General features: G+C 47.6%; 1 protein-coding gene across 1 annotated transcript; it reads left to right on the forward strand.

The window, feature by feature from the left end:
• Nucleotides 1–3,985: 3,985 nt before the first annotated feature.
• LOC119400188 (monocyte to macrophage differentiation factor) lies at nucleotides 3,986–23,006 on the forward strand. Its single transcript, XM_037667187.2, has 8 exons — nucleotides 3,986–4,116; nucleotides 10,306–10,389; nucleotides 16,542–16,623; nucleotides 17,694–17,851; nucleotides 18,411–18,485; nucleotides 18,937–19,038; nucleotides 20,848–20,917; nucleotides 22,771–23,006. Exons 2-8 carry the CDS (start codon nucleotides 10,322–10,324, stop codon nucleotides 23,002–23,004), a joined length of 789 nt encoding a protein of 262 aa, XP_037523115.1. The 5' UTR covers nucleotides 3,986–4,116; nucleotides 10,306–10,321; the 3' UTR covers nucleotides 23,005–23,006.
• The last annotated feature ends 517 nt before the right edge of the window (nucleotides 23,007–23,523 follow it).

Genomic DNA, 23,523 nt, shown 5'->3' on the forward strand with positions numbered 1-23,523 from the left:
GCAGCTGCAGCTGCTCACTTCGTTTTTGCGATGGGTGGGCCTCTAAACCGCCCACTCGTTGTGCAATTCACATGTTTCCACGGCTGGCGCGATTCTACGCTTCTGCCACGCGACATTACATGCGTTGAGGAGACGCCTCGAACTGTATACGTGACATTCGTGAACGGGTTATTTTCGGAAACAGTTCTAAGACATGCCTTGGGCCTGTGGTAAGGACACCTGCTTGCCGCGCAGGGGGCCTGGGTTCGATTGCCACACGAATCCAACGTTCTTATTATTTTTTTATTTGCGTCGATCTCGAATTTTCGCTCATGGGCAACGCTGATTTCTCGCTCAGAATTAACCAACGACGTCGACACTGCATTTATTCGAAATGAGCTCTTTGATGCTATCGCGTTAAAAACGATGGTGGTGCGGTACAACTCTACGGTGTAACCACAAGTGCAGCAGTGAGCTGACAGATGTGAACAAGACGTGCCCTTTAAAGAGCTTTGTAATGAGGACGCAGGCGAATGTCGAGGCAGCGCCCCATTTGCCCCACGTAAGCTGCTTATAACTAGAATGTTCGGTGATGGCTAAAGCATGCGCTTTCCAGAAGATAGATAGATAGATAGATAGATAGATAGATAGATAGATAGATAGATAGATAGATAGATAGATAGATAGATAGATAGATAGATAGATAGATAGATAGATAGATAGATAGATAGATAGATAGATAGATAGATAGATAGATAGATAGATAGATAGATAGATAGATAGATAGATAGATAGATAGATAGATAGATAGATAGATAGATAGATAGATAGATAGATAGATAGATAGATAGATAGATAGTGTCCACAGGATTCCACTTGCGCAATATGTGCAAACGGCGACACTGTCGGGGAAAGTTCATGGACAAGCAAGCCTCATCGTGAATTGTGCGCGCCTAATTCCCAATATAGAGCAGCTGTTCGTTACATGTGCTGCAAGAATTGTTCGATTGTTCGGTGACTTTGGAATGGAAGACCGGGCTTTCGTGCAGGCAGATGGTGGCAAAACTATGTCAAGCAATGGAATAGCAGTACGTCGCCACCAGCACCTCTGTTTAACCATTCTTCGCGACGTTAAGTCAATGAAGCTGCTTGCATTTTTCGCTCGTCGAGATTCGCAAGAAAAATGACGACGAAGTGCGCGCGCAACAGGGATGTCTGCTAGGCCGTGGAAAAATATTTAATGGAATCAGGGCGATTTTCACTCGAAGCTCGTAAATTGCTATTACTAATTTACATTCATTATTCTCCAATTTCTCAACATCCATGCAATTTATATGCGTCCATTAAAAAAAATGTATTCGTTTCTTGGCCAACCTGCAAGGGTGGCTGTGAGCCAGTAACGTAGGTCATCCCCATCGTCCATTATCATCATCAACCCAGCTTCTTATACTGCACCGTTCTATTCGGTTCATGCGCCGAATACCGTGGTCGCGCCTCAAGTCGAGCTTTTGTCGAGTTCCATCACGCATCCACGCTTTCTTGTCGAGCCATCGTTAGCGCCCGGAACGTTCGTGTACGCCTGCGCGACGCCGGGAAAGAAGACGAAGGCAAGTGGTTGTGCCCCGTCCGCGTGTGTGGGTGGCATCAGCTTGGCCATCGCCAAGTGAGCCATGGCGGCTCGCCGCCCTCACCGCTAGGCCCTGACGCCGTCGACAGGGCGTCGGCGAGAACGTCATCGAAGAACTTCATCAACGTCATCGAAGAACGAAAGCCGTGACGTCAGCAACACCCAAGGCGATCATCTGGGTACATCGGCGGTTTCTGAGAAGAAACAAACAAAATTGTGAGTCTATTTATAGAGCTTCCAAAGCACGTAATACACTGCACTCTTGTGTTCATTCTGACAGTTCAGAAAATGCATAACTATACCCTAAAAAAGGCAGAGGTTCACGAGAAGGTGGAAGCTCGCAGAGGTGAAAAATTCGTGAACACGGGTCGTAGGCAGAAATTTGTTTCGCGGGAGGGGAGGGGCCCGGTGTGCGACCCCCTGGCTACGCCACTGACACGTGGTGTCGAGACAAGTCCGCTAGTCTGTTCTGGTGACAGTGTCCACGAATTTTTCGTGACTGTAGCCTGTCACTCCGCAACAAGACTATCGATGGCTTGCACTGACCTCACTGAAACCACCGTGTTGGAGCACAAGCATATTTGAACGCGACATTTGTGATGTCACATTCATGTGATAAGAACATAGAATGGAGGTTCTTTAGTTATCCATGCGCAGACGCCAATAACTTTACTGCCACGTCGTCAGCACATTGAAGCAGCGTGTTTATGTCGCGTTTACGTCATCAAACCCGCCATCCTGGAGTACCAGTACGTTCAGAAGCTGAGTCCATGACGTCACATGGGGGCTATCTACATACGCATGAAAGATAAGAAGCTTCGCAACGGATGAAAAAATGAAAATGAAGCCAATGTACTTGGCTTTCGGGTGGGGGAGGGGGGGTGCCCCCGTCATATGATGGGGGTGGCGGCCGACCCCCCTCCCCCCTATTATGCGGACGCCTATGACTATCTATATATCTTTCTTCACATCGTTTAAGGTTTCGTATTGGGCCACGCACATCCACAACATCTCTCTAATGCGACACCCTATAGCCGCATTTTTTTTGTTACTGCGTAATTTGAAAATAAAAGCTTCAGGCTGCGTTCTCCTAAAACGCTCGAACGTATCGTTCCGACCGGATCACAACCGCACTAATGGCACATCAGCGTTGGCGCGTGTTGCTAAAGCAAGTGCAAACGGTCACAGCATACGTGGTCACCGACAATGTTGGCCGTGATACTTTCGAGGGGACATTACACAGTAAAGAAGATGTTTTAACTTACATGAGTCAATTACACATCGACGATATCGAACTTTTGCATCATAAGACGCTTGGAAAGCTAGAAGAGCTTTAAAAAGATCAGACAGCTGGCGACACCATTTTGGAGTTCCCGCGCCATTTTGCGGGGACGTCATAATTTATGATTTGCGCCGGCCAGGGCTTATGTTTTCCTTCATCGACAACAACGCGTGTTGTGCTCTATAAGGAAGCCAGAGACTTTGTGAAGGGACCCAGATGCTATATCGGGCAAGTCTCGGAAACATTTATCTGGTCAACGCGGCCAAAGTACGAAAAACAGAATGCATCGAAATTTGTGACGTCAAACTGACATTCCCGCGACTAAAGTGCGGCGCGATATTTAAGAAGAAATCTATACCGAACAGTGCTCTTGATTTATTTCGTTAGATAATGAAAGTTTTATAGCAACATTAACAAAGACAAAGCAAAGAGTTATCGGTCTAAAGGGTCTAAAGCTCACCAAAGTTTCACTTTAGTCTACGTTTAACTCGCATGATATAATAGTGGAGATCAGTGCTTTCGACCGCGGCAATACGGCAAGAAAGCGTAGCCTTAAAGACCTGTTTCCGTCCGTTACTCTGAAAGGGAGCCGCCGCTTTGTCGCCTGCTCTCGACACCAGGGAAATCGAAGCGGCGTGCTGCTTCCAGCCCGCGCCACTCCCTGTGTTGTTGCACTCTATCGCACTCTCTCGCGCTCATTGCCTCTGTTGATGACGTCACGATAATCGCGCCTTCTCTTCTCTCTCTATCGGCTTACCGATTGCGTCACTCAGCTCCTCTTTCTCTCTCTCTCTCTCTCTTTAGGTTCGCCCTCGTCGTGCAAGATGGCGTCAGGCGCCGGCCTCCCCCTGCAAGTCGGCTTTGCGGCAGCGCTTCGGCGCCGGCGGCGGAAGTGAGCCCTACGTAACCACCGTAGCCGCACAGCCCTCCGAAGCGGCGGCTTCAGCCTCGTACGTACGGCCGCGTGCGTGCGTCAGCGCGGGTGCACCGTGCTCGTGGTCTCTATCGGCGTTGGAGGCCACGATTTACGTCGGGGACGACGCCGCGGCAGCGAGCCGTACTCGTTGCTAGGCCTGCCGACGCCTGCCGGACCCGCAACGGCGGCTAGCCGTGTTCGCGCGCTGGCTTTCCCGGTGAACTGTGACAAGCCGTCGGACCGCGGCCTTGACACTGAAGAAATGAAGAGCACGGCGCAGCCGAGTGACTTGACTCCGTACCAGGGCGCCAGGTGAGAGATTAACGGCGGTTGCGACACCGCATTTTACGACCCGCTTTGATCGATGGTTACGTAAGGGAACTCTTAAATGATAGCGTTAATACGCGCACGGAGGGATGGTGTGAAGGCGCGATCGATCAACCCCTTTTCGTACGTGACCGTTAGCGCAATGTTTATCCGTATGTATTAGAAAGTAGCAATATTGTCCGTGAATGAATGAATGAGTTAGTACTGCGACCTGCGGAATAACTTATTGAGAGACAGCGGAATTTCTTATACCTTCTCAGCGGTTAGTACGATTAATCTCAGGTTTACTTATATTCATTTTTAATACATTTCTTGCAATAAATTACTGACAAGTTATTAATTAGGAGACCGAAATAGCCTCATGTTACGGTGGCCCACTGAGCGTGCTATCGCTATGATATCAAACTGAACGTTTAATTGTCTGTTATTGAATCATATAGTTTCCAAACTGTCACTTTGAGTCACTACGTGCCCAGTTGACAGGCTTCAAAATAGTTAATTTTTTTAGCTCGTTGTACACACTTTAGCTCTTTCCTTATATTTTGAGGAGTAACTCTTACCCGACATGACAGTGCAATTTTATGACGGATAATTTCATGGAGTAGGGGCACCAAAGAGCGTTGCGCATCACATGATAGCCACGTGATCATAACGTAACGCAGCATGTGATCCTAGGTGTTATGTTTTGTACAATTGTTTGCGTTCGCCCTGGAGGTATATAAAACGAAGTAGTTTTGTATACGAAGGCGTCCAATGTTTTTCACCTTTCATGACATCAGTTCACTGCGAAATCAATACGTTATTTGTTTGTACATCTGTAGTTAGACACAGTGAGTCCGCCGCGGTGGTATAGCGGTTACAGTGCTCGGCTGCTGACCCGAAGGTCGCGGGTTCAATCCCGGCCGCGGCGGTCGCATTTCGATGTAGGCGAAATGGTAGAAGCCCGTGTACTTAGATTTAGGTGCACGTTAAAGAACACCAGATGGTCGAAACTTCCGGAGCCCTCCACTACGGCGTCTTTCATAATCATATCGTGGTTTTGGGACGTAAAACCCCAGATATTAGTAGTTAGACACAGTGGGTGTGAAGATGGCCGCCTGTAGTAACTAAATACATTATCGAACCGTATTTTCCGGTTGTGGCGATAAACGAAATCTGTTGGTTAGGTGAGATTCGGTTATTTTAATTTAAGTTCAGTTACTCATAGCGCCGCCACTCGAATTATGAAAGGTTACGGGCAGACTTAGTATGCAAGTGGCCATCTTGTCATACGCATGACTTGTGCACAACGCGTTAGTAATAGATGAACTGGCAATAGGGTCAGAAGAATGTCTCTGAATGAACGAATGAATGCCTCTGCCCTGTCTTCGTTTTTCCGCGCTGTTCCCTGGATAAGAATGCTCATGCAACTAGCCAACAAGTTTACCTTCCAGGCAGCTGCAACTTACACACTTACATAGTAAAGTATAGATACAACATACGTAGTTGGAAAATCACACGTAGTTGCGCGTGTTTCCTATAAATCGGCGGACAACTGAGGCTTAACTTAAACTTCAGTTTCCGCTGGTGGTACACGGGTGTTCTTGCTTTTCGCCCCCAGTCGAAATGCAGCCGCCGTGAGCGGGAGTCGAACCCACGCATCCTAGACCTTAGCTTTACATCTTAACAAGCGCAAAGCAACAATCAGAGAAGGAAGGTATATACAAGTACATAAAACGGACACTAGACGGACGCAGGACGCATACACTCACAGAGGTGTCTCTACTTTCTGTGCAGGCCTGTAGCCAGAGGGGGGGGGGGGGGGGGGGAGGGGGTCCGCTCCCCCCCCCCCCCCCAGAAATTTTGATGACACATGGTGTTTTATCGAAAATAAATAATGAAAATAGGCGTTTTTCTCAAATAGTCAAGGTTTTCAGCAAGTGCCCCCCCCCCCCCCCCCGAAAAAATTCTTGGCTACGGGCCTGCTTCTGTGATTGTTGTTTTGAGAATTTTAAGATGTACAAGCTCAGTTACTACTAACTATCCCAAATTTCTGCGTTGAATACTCGAGCTTAGCGGCGCAACGACCTGAACCGCTAAGATGCGCCACGACGAGTCTTCAACCTTGCGTGACGTAACGAGCGCGTTCAATCCAATTTGTAACACCGCGGTTACACGCACGTTTGCCGGGAGAGCCGGCCAACGCGCGTCGTGGGTTATTGTTTTTTTTTTTCCTCTTTCTAGCCTGTGGTTGGAATAAGCCGCGGCCACTGCGGCAAGCGAGCCCGTTGTGCAGGCGCCGTGCAGTCGGTTGCGTGCACCGCCGGAAAAACAAGGAAGCCCCACAGTCGTTGTGGCGGGAAGCCCTACGTGTGTGCTGCGTGGTGACGTCACGCAAGCCCTAGAAATAAAGCCCACCGCGAATCGAACGTCCCCCTTGAGGTCGAGCTACGAGTGACTCGCAAGTGTATGAGCGGAACAAGGCGAACGGATCGAAGGGCTCGTTTTTGGTAAGCAGGGAGGAGAAGATGGGAGGGGGGGGGGGGGTTAAGGATTAATCCCACGGTCCCTCTTGGGTCTTGAAAGGAAAGGCGCAAATTTAGACACGACAAATTGAGAAACATGACGAGCGCTTCACCATTATACTTCACCAACTATAGCCCCTCAGAAAGTACTTCTAATGTCCCTTGTGAATTCGCCTGAGATAACTCGAAGACGAAAGCCATCTTCTTCGCAGTCGACTGTGTTGATCTTCCTCCCACCCCCCACCCCTTTCCGAAAGCTTCCTGCGCCTAACGTAGTTTTGCACAGCCTCCGGGATCGGCCCACCTTATAGACCAAGCGACAGTGTCGTCTGATGACGTCATCATGTGACGTCATGAAGACGTCACAGACTTTCTGTGACCTCACAATGTGTCGTCATTTACGACATAACGTGACTTTTGATACGCTGACGGCACACATTCATTCACTTGAGTATCACGTGACTTTTGACCCTTTTGACCCACTTTTATTAGTTTTTTTTTTAACCATTCGATAGTGAAGTCTCGCGAAGCGTCGTCAGGTCTCGCCAAACATCGAAAATTTCTTAAGCTACGAAAAAATTCTCCGAAGAAAATGCTGGAGTGCAAATGATGTCCCGATGGTGAAGCCAGACATCCGCCATCTTACCATCGGCACGACGAAACGGGTAGCTTGCAGCGAAGAAAAGGTACCAATTCCCTCATATTCCTCATGAGTTTAATACGGCTCTAATTGCTCCGGACAGACACTGTGCAACGTGTCCCTTTGCGTTACTGGTTTACTTAAGAAGCCCCAAAGTTTTGGCATATTTCATCGGAGGTAACGTCACCAGGTGCTCATTCGGACATGTTACTTTTGTCGGGAACAGCGATCTCTTGTTCCTGCCACTTACGGCAGAAATTCAGCGAAGAAACTTATCTATGACAGAGCTGTCATGTGTACGTCGATTCCGGATTCTAGAAAAATATGATTCTCTACAACATCTGTTATGTCGTTCTTTATATAAATCACGTGCTGTTTACCTGCTGTCATAACTTCAGCCCTATGGATTCTACAGAAAAATTCCAGCCTTCACCCTTCAGTTCTCCCCCTTCAGAATGAGCCTTATCGAGTAAAGGTTCATTCTTATTACATATACAAAAGAAAACGGGCTTACATTTCATATGCAGCATCAGGAGGTACCAAAATTAGATACTGTCGAGGAGGCTGGGGGTGCGATTAGTGATATAAGAGCAATTGTGATTAGTGGTATTATAGCAACAAAAACAGTGCGAACATAAAAAATACACAAATTACACCAAAAAGTGACATACAATCCGCGAGCAACAAGTCAGAGTAGAGAACAATTATAGGCACGCGTTAAAACTGCATTATGTAATACTATCGCTATAAATACTCGGGAAATAAATGTCCTGTAATGTACCAAAAGTTTGCTTCACTACATATTACCAACCACGAAAAAATACTTGTTTTGCAAAAGTACGATACCTACCTTGATACTTTATTTTGAATGATAGTATCTTGTATTAGCAACAATGTATGTACAGCGCATTACTATGTCTTTTCTACTTATGCATGTGTTGTTTCTTTTACAACTACGCCAAGCAGTTCAATGCGTTAAACTTTATTTTCTGTTTCTTTTTGAAAACTTCTCAGCGCGAACGTGACGGAGCACAAAGACGAGGACACAGGACGCCTTGTGCCCTCTTCTTTGTGCCGCCGTCCAGTTCGCGCTGAAAAGTTTTAAAAAATGATCACTTCCAATTCGCCCACCTCTCTACTTTACTGCTGTTTCTTTTGTGTGTATGCACACCTGCATGGGCCCGAGGAGCGCCTGCAGCATTTGTAAATTAAAAATGTGGCAGTTACCATTAGGGGCGTAAGGATGAGTCACTGCAAAGTTGGGGATCTCTTAGCTAGTCCCGGCTTGACTCTATCTCAATTAAAATTATTTATGCTTAATTAGCCTATTTAAGTCACGTGAAACTCAAGTATCTCGGCTTGGTCCGATCACACATAACTTAATTAGTCGTAATTGTGATTATTCTTATTAGCGCCAATTCGGATTAATTAGAACTAATTAGGCTCGACTCGGTCAGTAGTAATTAGTATCTTCCTGAGCTTGGCTTCACTGGCCTCATTGGGCTCATACTCGTTCCTGGTTATGATAGCTTTCTGTTGACGCCAGCCGGCATAACGAAAAGCTTAAGAGCTCCGCTGTAAAGATATATACAGCAATAAAATAGTAATGTACAAAATACAAAAAGAACAAAGAATGTAGTCCTTGCGGGCCGAAAAAAAAAAAAAACGAACACGGTCGGTGCACTGCGAGAAGTTGCACGCGGTCGATAGCCGGACGCACCCATGCAGCATTCGTCCGGGGTGTATCAGATAGCGCACGTAGGTGTTTGCGTCAGAGGAAGCACCGGAAAGAACCCTCCTTTCTCCCTTCACACTTTCACTCGGAGGAACCGGAAGCTGATTTCATTTCCGGGAGGACGCTGCAAGCTGGTTATATACTTATTGTTGGCGAATGCATATCTTCTAGTTGCTCATTTTGTTTACAGCTACACAGGACAGAAGGTTGGTTCACTTTAGGTCATTGCTTTGTGTGGATACTCGAAGTGTGGACTAAAACCCGCCAACCGCGGGCATAGAAAATACTACTGCGACATCGGACGTTGAGAGCTTGTGTACATTTAATACATTTACTTGCGTTGATTTCACAGAGAGGGTCTTAACTTCGGTATGTTTTGTACGCTTATAAATGGCATACGAAAGTTTAGCACCCCCACCCCTTGTACAAGCAAAAAAAAAAAAATAAATAAAGGTTCACGTGCTACGTGACGCCATTGGTCAAAAAAGAACGCTCAACATTCGGTCATCGTGTACAGGAGCGGCGCTGTCTAACTCTCCTATAGGGTTCATGAAAAATCGTTATGATTCCCTTGTTTAACGATTTTTCGTCAATACAAGCCTCCAACTTCCCCTGAACTTCTGTGGATTGCTGGGGTAAAACCAGCATGAATACGCAAGGTGGTGTATGATGGAGCAGCCCTCGCCGTACTACAAAACTGGCAGTGCACCGCACAAACGTACGTAATCGGCGGAGGTTTGGGGGGGTTCACCTCCCATAGGTGCCAAGTTGTTTTTTTCTCGTCCACTTGCGCTTCCGTTGAACTCGCAAATGCTGCTCTTCAATTCAGAGCTGCAGGTACATGTAAGCTTTCCCCGTTCTTTCCTCAGCCTGCCGTGATAGCAATGATTGGCAACACATGCAAGTTGTCACTCTCGTCACAACCACTTATCTCTATTTCTGTTGACTGACTGATCGACTGGCTCATTCGTCGATCAATTCACTCGTACATTTTTCTTTCTGACATACTGATATAAATGGCGAGCCGAAATTATGAATCGATAGTCGTGATGTACAGCCGTGAACAGTATGAAAGGGAACACCGAGTTCGCGTTCGAGCTACGATTACACTAATGTGCGAATACAAATATGACATAATGACTTTCAAAATGTACCTTTCAGCTTTAACATTTGGCGTTGTGAGCTCTATTCTGCCTCCTGAAGATAATTTATGTGTTCCATGTCATATTGTTTACGACTGTATGCACACTTTTCTCATCGCCTTTGTGGCCTTGCTGTGTTTCACGCATTCGCAGATGACGTGCACCACTAATGGCGACCGCCGCAGGAGTGAACGGCACCGTGGCACGGTTCCGCTTCGGCATAAGGGACTTCTCAAGGTTAGTTCGACAGCTGGTGCTCATTGGTCCATCTTCTTGTGCTCTAAAAAGGGGTTTATCAACACAAAATCCTACTTACGTTAAGGTCTTATCTATAGTCTAAGATAGTCCGTGGTGAGCAATCTTTCGTGAAGTCTGCAGATTCTCTAGGCAGTTTGCAGACTGAAGATTTCACTTACAGAGCTAATAATACTTGAGGCCGGTTTTCTTGCGAAAAAAAAAAACAAAACAAAACAATTGAGGCATGCTACTCAGTTGCATATCATCAGAAAGCTAGCTGAAATCCAGCAAAATTCAATGAAATTTGTAAGAGACTGGTGGATTTCGGTTGTCTCAGGTTGGCCTTCTGTTGAGGTACAATTGATTATCGTGCGTACTTCCGAAATGTTTTTTTTTTCACATATTTATTTGACCTTATTGTCAGGATAACTATTGCAGTGGCAAACCCTTTCGCTGAGTCAAGTCAGCGATCGACTGACGTCACTTATGGCGTAAGTGGATAGTTTGTGACATGGGGGTAAACACTATTGTCACGACGTACAGTACCAGCATCCACCACAGCCCTCAAACAAGCGCGAATGCATGGAAATACAAGTCTAGAAACCATGCGTGCACTTCGTGGCATGTTGGGCTTGGCGTTTCAAAGGCTATGCACGCAATGTTTTTTTAAAATCAAGCCTTCGCCTGGTCAAGGCCTAGAGTACGCCCCGACCTGAAGTAGCCCGAGTGTCAGAGCGCTATTGCACAAGATTTATCCGGAAATACAGCCAACTAATGCATGTCCATTATGCGCGGATATAGCCAATCTAGAACGTATGCTCTGGCGGTGCCACATGTTACGCGGCGGCGAAGTCATCACGCCTTCCAAATTGGAGGCTGCTATTACCAGCTCCGCACTCGAGGAACAGCTACGGGCAGTCCAACGGGCCTGCGATGCAGCAGAGAGACTTGGTCTTTCAGTTTCCGACGTGGGGGCGGCCTGCAACGTGCTAGAGCGCGTTCCGAGGGACCATAATAAAGTTTATCCATCCATCCATCCATCCATCCATCCATCCATCCATCCATCCATCCATCCATCCATCCATCCATGCATCCATGCATCCATCCATCCATGCATGCATCTATCTATCTATCTATCTATCTATCTATCTATCTATCTATCTATCTATCTATCTATCTATCTATCTATCTATCTATCTATCTATCTATCTATCTATCTATCTATCTATCTATCTATCTATCTATCTATCTATCTATCTATCTATCTATCTATCTATCTATCTATCTATCTATCTATCTATCTATCCATTCGCCTGGTCACATGGTACCGCAGCTGCGATGCCCCTACACAGCGGATCACGTGGCATGACGCCATGCCTGCCGCACTTGCGCTCCGGTGGTTCAAGGTCATTGCGACGCGATGAGGGACAGCGTAGTAGAGCTTTCGCTCTAAACAATGGAATATGTGACGTCGGTTTGGCTCGGCAAGCCAGCCGCCTTTGATGTGCCGCCCCACTCTTTCTTCGAGTGCTGTCTGCGTGTCAGCTCTTGGGAAGTAGACATACATTGTAGTCGAACCGCTTAAGACATTTGCTGCATAGTATTTTTATTGCAATAGCAAATAAAGGCACGGTCAAACCAAGGATTGTGCGTCATCGTGAGAGTCCTTGAAAGTTCAAGGTTAAATGAGCTGCGATAAGTTGCCTAGGACAGGCTAGACAACGTTTCGACAAGTGGTCCAGACGAATATATCTGTCAAAAACGCCTTGTCATCCTTTGCGTGTAAGCTTTAAAAATGGTTAGTCGTTGACGTCACGTGGTGTCGCTGTCGGGGTATATGTTATATGCAAGAAGGTCTCACGGTCCCGTATGTATTCGCCTCAGGCGACTCGAAGGCGAAACCCGTCTTTTTTCTTAAACAATCTATCCGTACCAACTCGCCCAACTGTCACTCTTCTCAGCCGATATTACCGATCCCCCCCCCCTCCCCCTCCCCCCTCCTACGAAAGCTGTCTGCACCTGACGCTGTTATGCGGTGCCTCCGGGATCGGCCTACCGTTGACCACGCGACGTCACATTATGCGACGTATGATGACGTCAACGCATGACATCGTCGCTTGGTCAAAGGTGGACCGATTCACGATGACGTCACAAATTTTAACAATCCCTGATGTCATGAGGACGTCACAAGGTCATGCGATGATTATGTGATGATGTTACAAGATGACATCACAATGGTTTTTCGCATCACTTCCTGTTAACACCGCCGACGGTCACTTTTCGCATTTCGTGAGGCATTTAAGGCTTTCGCCTTAATAAGAAACAACAGGAAATGAGCATCGCCATTTCACCTCTGTGATTCCATCTGCTGCGAAACCCAGACTCTCGAAATATCCACGGTTCTCGTTGGATGAATATCCTGGCATTCCAAAATTTCACTGGCGCCACCTAGTGAGAGAATTGATGCGCCTTCTATCTATCCAGTCTTGTCATATCACGCGGGCAATTCCGCCGATGCGATGACATCCGTGGTTCGATGTGGACCAGGGGCGTAGCCAGAAATTTTTTTCGGGGGGGGTTCAACCATACTTTATGTGTGTTCGTGCGTGCGTTTGTATGTGTGCGTGCCTATTTATGCAAGCAAAATTGAAAAATTTCGGGGGGGGGGGGGTTGAACCCCCCCCAACCCCCCCCCTTGGCTACGCCCCTGATGTGGACGGATATGTCGAAATGGCCAGGGGAACAAGAATCGGAACGAATGAAAAAGCAGGCACCCTTCTTTCTTGTTCTTATTTTTTTCGTTCTCCATAAGGCAGTGCGCACAAGCGCCTGCGACAGACAGGCGACACCGCGCCGCAGGCCTGCGCAAACGTCGGTATGTATAGTACGCGTTCGCGCGCAGCGTTACGCAAGCGTACACGACACCCGAAGCGATCGCGCCACCGCGGCGCTGATGGCGGGCATGGCGGGCAACCCGACGCCAAATCCGCTAGGTGTCGCAGCTAGCGCATAGTGCCGCAATGGAGACGACGTCTCCCGACGTGACGCTTCTTTGCTTTGTTTTTGCATTGTTATTTTCCTCGCGCACTGTCTGGCATCATTCATTGCGTTCGTCTGCAGCGTGGATCTCCTGACAACTGCACAAAGGAAATGGCTCGGCTTGGCTTTATCCTTGTTTCGCGTCGTTAATGCTCAAAGAGGAAAACATAAACCGAGGTAGAGCGTTACGTCACGAAGCTGAACCTTTAGAAGCAAACTCTTTGTGAAGCCATTCTGCTCGCAATGGCTAACAGAGGTGTAGCACGTGCCCTTAGACGTCACGTGACCTTTTGTAAGCTGCGTATTGGCCGAGTGTTCATGTTCGGCTATGCTGTCGTAGTTTTGCCTGCACAGAGCGTGTGCTCTGGCGTTGCGATGACGTGTTGGGCCCATATTCTTTGTTTTTGTTGTTGTTAGCTTCAATCCCACTGCGACGCTCTCTTCACATTTTTATTCCTCCATCGCTATTATGGAGGAAGGAACAACGCTAGGAGGTACTGTCACGTGACAACCTTGAAGCCTAATCGTAAAAAGTACGGAGAAATTGCCCCAGGTCATGCGGTAGGCAAGCGCCACTATTGGTCAGCTCGCAGTGGCTAGGTGTGCTGTGGAGGCCTAGTCCTACCCAAGAGTCGACGCGCAGTGGGCCAGCACAAACTATGCCCGGAAGAGCGCGAGGGATGGCGTCAGAGGAGGTTGGCTTGCCGAGGCTAGTGGAATCACCTGAAGCTCCCTTAGACTCTTTTTTTCCTTCCTCCATGATAGCTATACATCACTACCAGTTATTCTTGCGATCATGGAGTAAGAAACAGACGAGGTGAGGACATTACGTCACGAAACCCAGCCTTCGCAAGCGGAGCTTTCCGTGAAGCTATTCTTTTTCCTCTATCCCACGCAATGTGGACCTAACATGTGACCTTCTGCGAGGCAGCTTATTGGCCGAGAAGGTGTGCTCGGCTGCTCGGCAGCGGCTTTTCTTGCACTGCACACCACGATATGACGTGGCGATCACGTGTTCGGCTGACGCTTTATTTTGTTGCTTCAATGGCGTTGCTATGCTCTCCCACAGTGTTCCTCCCTCTATGATCGGCATCCTGGATCATCTGACAACGGCAAAGGATATGGATATGACTTGGCTAGGCGTGCTGTCCGCGCAGTTATTTAGTTTTCGCTGCTCATTCCGCTCCGCACACGGAGCATTGCACAGCAGTGTGCGTGCATGTTGAGACGAGTGATCACCAATGTGCGTGACACGAAGGAAATCGAGTACAGATGCGGAGCAGAAGAGCGTTCGAGGATTCAGGTGGGATACATAGCTTTCTTTTTTCGAAACAAAAGTGTCATTAGCCTTAGAAGTCGCATTCTAGCAAAGCTTTTCATTTCCAGTCGTTGTCTCCGCTAGTCCCCCCGTTGCCATACCTTCACAATCTTTCTGTGGTAGAAGCGGCGCAGCTTGGCCCAAACATGCTGTCTGCTGTCGTTCATAGAGTTTCCAACAAAAATGTTGCACACGGAACTCCAGCGCTGGCATAGCGCAACTACACAACAGGGCGTAGCAAGGGGGAGGGGTTGACCCCCCCCCCCCCGAAATTGTCACAAACTATCCCAACCCCAACCACCCCTCCCCCCCGAAATTTTTCGAATTTGCATGTGTATATATACACGCACACATACAAACGCGCGCACGAACATAAAAAAGGATGGTTGAACCCCCCCCCCCCCCGAAAAAAATTTCAGGCTACGCTTCTACTACACAAAGTACATGAATGATCGTTCGTCCATTGATTTGCCCAATCTTTGTGCTTACATGGCTTCAACCAGCCTTATTATGTTATCACTATACGGTCTACCTCCCTTCCGATATTTCAAGCAGCGATACACGACATGATGGTAGGTCTCCGAGCTGTTTCACAAGGAACATTGCAGATTGCTGCGTCCGTCCGTCCGTCCCTTTTCATTCATTCATTCATTCATTCATTCATTCATTCATTCATTCATTCATTCATTCATCAATGAATCAAAGAACACAAGGACATAGGCGGCCACAGAAACCTTGCGCAATACTTAACGCAATATATGGTTGATTCGGTATATAGTGGGAGATGTGACGGTCTAAAAAAAGGAGCGTCAGGGACGTGGGGCTGAAGAAGACGAAGTCCCTTTGTAGAAGCGTTAGCTCGAGCGAACATTCCTTATGTGACGACCTCTCATCACATCGCAACCCTCCACTTTTCCCACTATCCGAGCATTGCGGAAGTTCAGGGGAACGTGGAGGGTTGCGATGTGATGAGAGGTCCCCTGAACCAACGCCCTGAACTTCCGCCATGCTCGGATAGTGGGAAACGTGATCACTTTGCAAAAGTCACAAAATCCACTCGAAGCCAGCAAAGTTATCAGACACGTCCATCATCCCCATGGAGGGATAATGTTCCGGACATAGCTGAATTCAGCCATATTGTCAGATCCTGTAAGGACAGCACCTTAAGCCAATCAGAGAGGGCGCGTAGCAGCCCCCCTGGGTCAATCAAAGATTGACATGAGGGCGAATTCGGCAGTGTAAAGAGTAGCATAGCGAGTGGCTAAACCGCCATACTTGACCCTCCCCTGCAGTAAGTAGATGATGACGACGGTGATACCGATGGGCATCGCCTATAAAGTGTGACGGTGATAACTAGCCACTTCACATCTTTGTTATAATCCGACTTACTTCTATCTTGGGCAGCCTAGCATTAGTTATCTAGTTTGTTTACTTCCCTCAATCTTCATGCAAGCCTCCATTTCTATAATATCCATCTCTTTCCTGCTTTCTTACCCACTGGTTGTCTAAACGTCTCTTGCCAATCTCAACCACTGATCGAGTTAACGCGTCCAGCCGCCTTGAATCCCGGAGCCTCTGAGAAATGAACGCCTACTACTGGTCTTGCTGGGCGAATATGCTGGAAATTCATTAAGGTGTGCCGTTTCCGGGCTTTCGTTGCAGCATATACACAACCGTCATCCAGTCGCTAGTAAAATTTTGTACGAAACTCTGCCACAGCTGCAGCATGGGAGAAACCCTTCTGCACGCTTGTCTCTAGTACTGCCTTATTAAAGCTCATCGTTTCCCATTGCAGACTGATGAACCCCCGGCCGACTGGGAACGAGCCCTACGTACCGACGGAGCTGGAACACGTGGCCAACATCATCACGCACGCGGTCAGTGTGTGGCGATGCCAGTGGGGGGTGGGAAGTGCGGGGGGGGTGTATTGCTTTTCAGATGGAACACTTTAAGGATATGCGCGCAATCTTAAGAACACGGGGACAATAACTTGTTTGAAACGAGAGTATGAAACTGCCCGTTGCGTACTTCGCTTGATAGCTGATAGTTTGCGTTTTATTGCGATAGCAATTATATGGACATTGGAGGCGGATTTTCGCCGTCGCCGTCATGTTACTTATAAAGAACAAATCAATAACATCGCCCCGCGCGTCCTATATTCTATGTGCGAGCGAAAGCTTGCGGACGCTGCTGACGGGCGCGGCTCAAGTAGAGATGAAACGCGGCAGCCGGCTTTGTCGGGCGAAGGAGCGTGAAGGGGGTGCCGGTGGCGAGGCTGCGTCGCTCGGGCAGTGACTGCGAACGTTGATCTAAAGGGCGCGGTGGCGCGCGCGCGCTATGCCGACAGGCACTGGTAGACGGCCCCTGCCCTTTAAGTGCTGCGCCCTCATCGCTTCGCGTTGAGGCGACAGACAGCACGAAAACCGCTTCGCTCCCTGAAGCGGCCGTATTCCCTTACGCCAGAATTTTGTAGAGAGGCGCGAGATCGGATCCTAAAGGGGTTGGCTACTAGGCTTACACTTTTTATAACATCGAAAATTGTTGCTATTGCATTTATTTATTTATTCATCTTGTCGCGAAGCCTTGGAACTATACACTGGGGCTAATAATTGTCTTTACAATTTATTTTGTAATATCCTCCGGGCCAAAGGCATTATGGAGGGGGGTGAAACATGATTTTCTGTACTCATACAATGTTAGCTAAAATATTAAGGTTATGTACAATTGGTCCGCCCCTGCTGTGAAACTGACTTTTTTCGGGCGTGCATTTACTATGCGGCTACTAAGCCTTTACTAGCATCTGGATATTCGTGCTAGTTGGTACGGTAGCATATTTTTAAGGCCAAGACTCAGCGAAGACAGTGCAGACTATGTCTCAGTCTATTCACTGTGCCCGCGCTTCACCTGCCTTCACTAAGCCCGTGTTATGAAATGATGGGTGATGCAGCTGAGCATCCTGCCCAGCTTCTTCGCTCTCAAGTTCCTGCTCCAGCGCGCCCACACCCCTGCGCACCTGACGGCCGCCGTGGTGTACGGAATCGCCCTGGTAGTGCTGTTCGTCACCTCCTCGCTCTTTCACTCCGTGCACTTCCTCGGAAAGCTCAGGTGAGCGCGAGCCTTCGTCATTACTGCGCAAACGGGTTTCGACATAGCGTGCGCTCAGGGGGGAGAGGGGAGGGCAGGAGGGGTGGCTGCCCCCTCTAATCCTCTATGATGGCGCCAAATCTGACCCATACCTTTAGTTAATTGCATAGGCGTGCGCAGGGTTCCCCTTCTTGGGGGCGGGGGGTAGGGGGGGTGGGGGAAGGCGGGCGAAGGTTCATCGCAGCGCCCCCACCCCTCCATATTAAGTCAATGTATGGGGAAGACTTTGCGCCCTCCCCCCAACACTTTGATGACTAGAGGGGGCGGCCGCCCCTCTGCCCCCCCCCCCCGCGCTCGCCCATGGTTAGTTGGACCTGTCCCGTCATTGTTTAAAGTGGAGGGTTATGACTATGCAGGTTTTCGACGATAATGGCAGCCGAGAATTAATTAAATAATTAATTGTTTGTTTGCTTTCTTGGGTGAACGACTGATTGATTGATTGGTGTATGGATGGATGGATGGATGGATTGTCCGACTATTTTGTTCTAATTTTGTGTACGTACTTCTGCCTATGCTGCAGGACCTTAAAAGTGATCTTACACCGGTGCGACCGTGCTGCCATCTACATCTTCATCGCGTCTGCCTACACGCCCTGGTGAGCACTAACGCACTGGCTCCGAGATTCCTCCCTTCACTTGGTTCGCCATCACTTTTCCTCCAAGATATTTGAATTTCCTTGACACACCATCGCTTAAATCCGAGGTTGTGTGACGCGTCGAGTCGGAGGAGTGAAAACGCTAACCTGACAATCTATCGATAATCAGTCTTGTTGTCTATACCCGGACACTTCAACAAGAGGTCTATATGTGGGCAGCAGTTAGCAGTTATACGCCTTCGGAACGCTTACAGACAGTTTAGACTCTGTATAAATTATTGTTTGTGAAATTTACCGTCGGGAGCATAAAGATTATTCTAGATAATATCTTCCAGATGAATTTAAGTAGTTAAAGGTACTTCATGCCGGTTTGCCCTTTTCAAGGCTGTATATCCTCTATATATACCTTTGTATACACCTTTTTAATGGTGTCATTCCCATCGTGTCGCAGGCTAATGCTACGCGAGTACAGCTCATGGGGCCAAAAGCAGCTGTACGTGGTCTGGTTCCTCTGCCTGCTAGGCATCACCTACCAAAATATATTTCACGAGAGGTAAGCATCTTCGTACAGCTACCATGCTTTGCTTCCTTAGTGTTGGTGTACCCGAATGAAGTTTTTTGTAGTCTGTCCAAACAACGCAATACGTGTCAATGCTTTCCGAACATAGTAGGTACAATAGTTCAAAGAACACCATTACATCCCACCCATTTATCGTGCGTAATAATCGGAAGATATGCCCTTCATGCACCCCTGAAGTAAGCAAGGGATGTGCTATGGGCATTTTCCTCAATAACACCCACTTTTACACCAGAAGCCCAAAATGAAGGTGTGTGGGGGGTGTTTCCACCGTGAAATCTCCATGAGGAGTGTGACACCGTTTACAATGTACGCTGCTTTCGTTTAGCTCGTGCGCAAGGTTTTGTACGCAGCGTTTCTGATTCCTCGTAGTCTTATCTATGAACTAGTTAACCGCATATGATTGCTTGCCTTCTGTAGCCTTTCTGTGCACATTAAGCGGAATGCGCGTGGTGTGAAGCATTTTGATAAGCTCACTACTGCACATCCTGATGTACGCTTCTTCTAGACGTGTAGTGTAAGTTGAGGAAGTGGTATGAAGTGTTCGTGAGCAGACTAACCAAGCGTCAGCCTAAAGCAGACATTTCGACAAGGCGAATTGCCTGAGGCTGTTCACTTACTGTTGATAAATGCACCATCTTATCTTATCTCCATCACTTGTGAGCATCTCGCCTTGCCGAGATGACGATGCTTACAGCGAGCTGCAGGTTATCGCTGTAGTAATCCAACCAGCGCGGGCACTTTCTTATTTCGTCCGTGTGCTTTCCTATCTTGCTCGGCTATCTTCATCTTCACCAAGGCTATTTTCATCAGATTACTAAGCAGTATCTATACTACATCTGCTTATCGCTAGAATGGATCTCAGGTCGCCGTCATGCTCAATCAAAGCGTGTCCTTTTGTTTTTTTTTCTTTGTCTACAGCCAACTGTAAGTACACTACGCGTAAACTGCTGCAAAATTTGGCGCCGGGTAACGTTAAGACAATGATACTTGCTGATTGGCTGAACTAGAGGTTCATGTTATGTTCATCTTTATATCTACGTAGCTCTAACTTTAATAATTTTTAATTTTATTTGCATTTTTGGTTGCCGTTCTTTTTTACAGTCCGTCCACACTCCGCGCAAGGTTAATGTGTCGTCGCGGCAACGCAAGAACAGGAATTGCTATTCATTATTCTAAAGAAAGTAAGGCAGCGTGAAAACCACTCAAGTTGTTCGCAAGGTTCGCATTATCAGAAAATGCTACGTACTATAATTGTCTCAACAAAATTGCATTTCCGACAATTGCGACATCAAGCCGTACATGAACTACCGAAAGCTGGCTTCACTGCACATACACTAATATGGCGGCAAAGCCGGACTGTTGCTCTTCTCGCGCGTGGCGGGGCAGCATCACGAAGATAGAAAATGGGGCTGAAAATTGATTGATTTAGGATACTTTGAAAGGGTGATCGTACCTATAACAATTTTGCTTTATAAGTGTACAATTGAAATGTTTAAAAATTCACACACGACACACCGTTCAAAACCGTTATGATTGAAGGTACAGCATATTGTGCTGAAAGCTTACAAGGTTGTCTTTTTTATTTTGCTAATCGTAAATATGTGAAAGACACAACTTCGAAATTATGAATGCACTACGCGCACGTAAAGGATAATTGGCACGAGATTTCATCATAGTGTGAAAATTCTAGGCTATTTAAAAAGAGAGCAGGTCGACAATGTGTGAAATCTCATCGACGTTTGAGACAGAAGTGGTCCATCTGTCTCTCTCTTCCCGCTACAGGTACAAAACCCTCGAGGTGCTCATCTACATAGGCTCGGCCTTGTTTCCCGCTTCGGCTACATTTTCGATGGTAAGGGCTCGTTCAGTATGAGAGCATAGTTCCTTCCCAACTGTGAGGATACTGCATCCGTAGCTCACTGCATATGAATTAACGATTGATTGATTTCGATTGACGGATGGACGAATGGTTACATGAATGCAATGGTCAATGGACTAGATGTCGGTGGAGAAAAGGTGTGGGAAGAGAAAATTGTTTTATTGACTGAGTGACTGCATGATGGATGAATGATTCATTTATTTCGATTTACGGATGGACGAATGATTCTATGTATATCTGTGTGATTGGAGGTCGATGGATGAATGATGTGGGATGAGATGATTGATTGATTGATTGATTGATTGATTGATTGATTGATTGATTGATTGATTGATTGATTGATTGCTGAACTGAGGGAGGGATAAATGTAAATGAATGGATGGATAATTACATGAATGGATAGGTACATGAGGTTAGTGGACGAATGGTATGGGACGCTGCATAGCGTTAGCTACAAGAATAGGTCGGCAAACTCACTCATGAGTTGACTCACTCAGACTCAGATGAAGCCGTGAGCCTGAGTGAGTCTGGGCGAGTGATATTTTCGTGAGCTTGAGTCCGAGTGAGTCCGTTTGAGAAAATTTTTAGCGAGTCTGAGTCTGAGTTAGTCCGGTAGAGGGAAGTTTTGGTGAGTCTGAGTCCGAGTGAGCCTTAAGCGCAAAATATATTTCTTGAGTGAGTCTGAGTGTGCTCCACACTTCTTTTCCAACCTATAGTTCTATCTACACAACTTCAGCATTACTATCAGCCTTATGTCGGCTCGCCTTTATACTCCCGCCGATTCACACATACTTCAAAGCACTAGCGTTCATACGCCAGCTCAATATTTATTAATCAGATGCGTGAGTTACGTAGAAGAGGGGGGGGGGGGGTCAGGTTGACCCCCCCCCCCCGCGATCTCTTTCACAGGAAGTTCTTGATAAAAATATCTCGTGTGAGTCACCAGTTACAATAAAAATGTCCTTACTGGATTGCAACCATTGATAACTCATGTTATATGGTTCGAGATCAAAAGGCGCCAAGTAGAGCACCAAATATGCGAGATATTGGTGTTAAAGAGCATTGACACCATGGTAAAAAAAGCCAATTATACGCTAACGGACTCAGTCGACTCACGCAGACTCACTCAGACTCAGAGCCGTGTGAGTCCGAGTGAGTAATATTTTGGTGAGTCTGAGTCCGAGTGAGTCCAGTTGAGGAAAATTTTGACGGGTCTGAGCCCGAGTGAGCTCTAGGGGCAAAATATATTTCATGAGTAAGTCTGAGTGAGCTCCACATTTTTTGCCGACCTATCCATGTATGCTTGAATTATAGCACAAGGACCTAGCATGCGGGCATGCGGTATGATTATGTTTGGCATGAATACGTCGGTCTCTGCATGTTGTTGCAAAAAACGACGGCTGAAGCGGCCAACTGGCCGCTCTAGACAAGTGTACTTCAGGCTGTACCAGTGTCAGCACATCGGTTTCTTGCATAGTGTGAACTGGAACGTCACTGCTGCTTGCCACTTCTCTTGACGTATTTCTTGAAAGTTGCGCTTAACACATTCGTTCTTCATTACCGCTGGGTTTTAGTTCACAACTTCCGATAGTTGGTCAAGTGTTAATAGCAATATTAATTAGCTATGATTATTAAGTGATTCTACCAACAGATAATGTGTGCTTCTTCAAGTAACGTGGTTACTAATGCAATATGACCGCACTTTTCGATCCCCCTAGAAGTTCTGCAATTTAGAAAGTGTATATCGATGCTCCTCTAACAACAACCACGTTGTCACCTCTCCCCCTCCCCTCCCCTCCCCTGCGACCCCGTGTTTTCGCTCGCAGCGACCTCTGACAGGCCTCAAGGAGCTGCTGTTCGGCGGCCTGCTTTACTTCATAGGCGTGGTGTTCTTCAAGTCCGACGGCCGGGTGCCGTTCGCGCACGCCATCTGGCACCTGTTCGTGAACGCGGCCACGCTGGTGCACTACCACGCCGTGTACCGGTACCTCTTCAGGTCGGGCCAGGTAGCCCAAGTCGCGGCGGCGGCGGTTGCGGCGGCGCACGAACACCAAGACTAAAATATCAGGTGCTTCCGCCTGGCGGTGACTATCGGAAAACGCTGCCACAGTCGTGAAGCTTACCCGGCTCACCGCTGTTAGACAGGGAACCAGGTCGTGTTTGCGACGTCAGCCTCCAATCCACCTCCTCCTCCTCGATTTAAAAGTCTCGTAGTCCTCCTGGCCACCGGTTCGTCAACTCAGCGGGACTGGTCTCGTGCAGAAGCGGACATGTCCTTGTCCAGGGCTTGTCCTTGCACAGAGAGCTGCGGTCTCTTCTATAAGGATCGTGGACTGGCTTCTACCAGAACTAAGGTTTCTTGTGCAGGCTCTAACCTCTCCAGGTCTAGACTAAACATGGACAGCAGTGGTGGTTCCTGGCACTCGCGTCTCCTCTGGGAGGAATCTTGTCCAGGAGGGAAGCGGTCGTCTTCGGGGACCACTGTCTGTCCAGGACACAAGCATTTCTGTACCGTACGTGCCACTCTACAGGACCTAGACCTGCCCAGAGGCTTGTCCAGAGGTCTTGTCCAAGACAGA

This window comes from Rhipicephalus sanguineus, chromosome 7, assembly GCF_013339695.2.
Source record: "Rhipicephalus sanguineus isolate Rsan-2018 chromosome 7, BIME_Rsan_1.4, whole genome shotgun sequence".
NCBI classification, from domain to species: domain Eukaryota; kingdom Metazoa; phylum Arthropoda; class Arachnida; order Ixodida; family Ixodidae; genus Rhipicephalus; species Rhipicephalus sanguineus.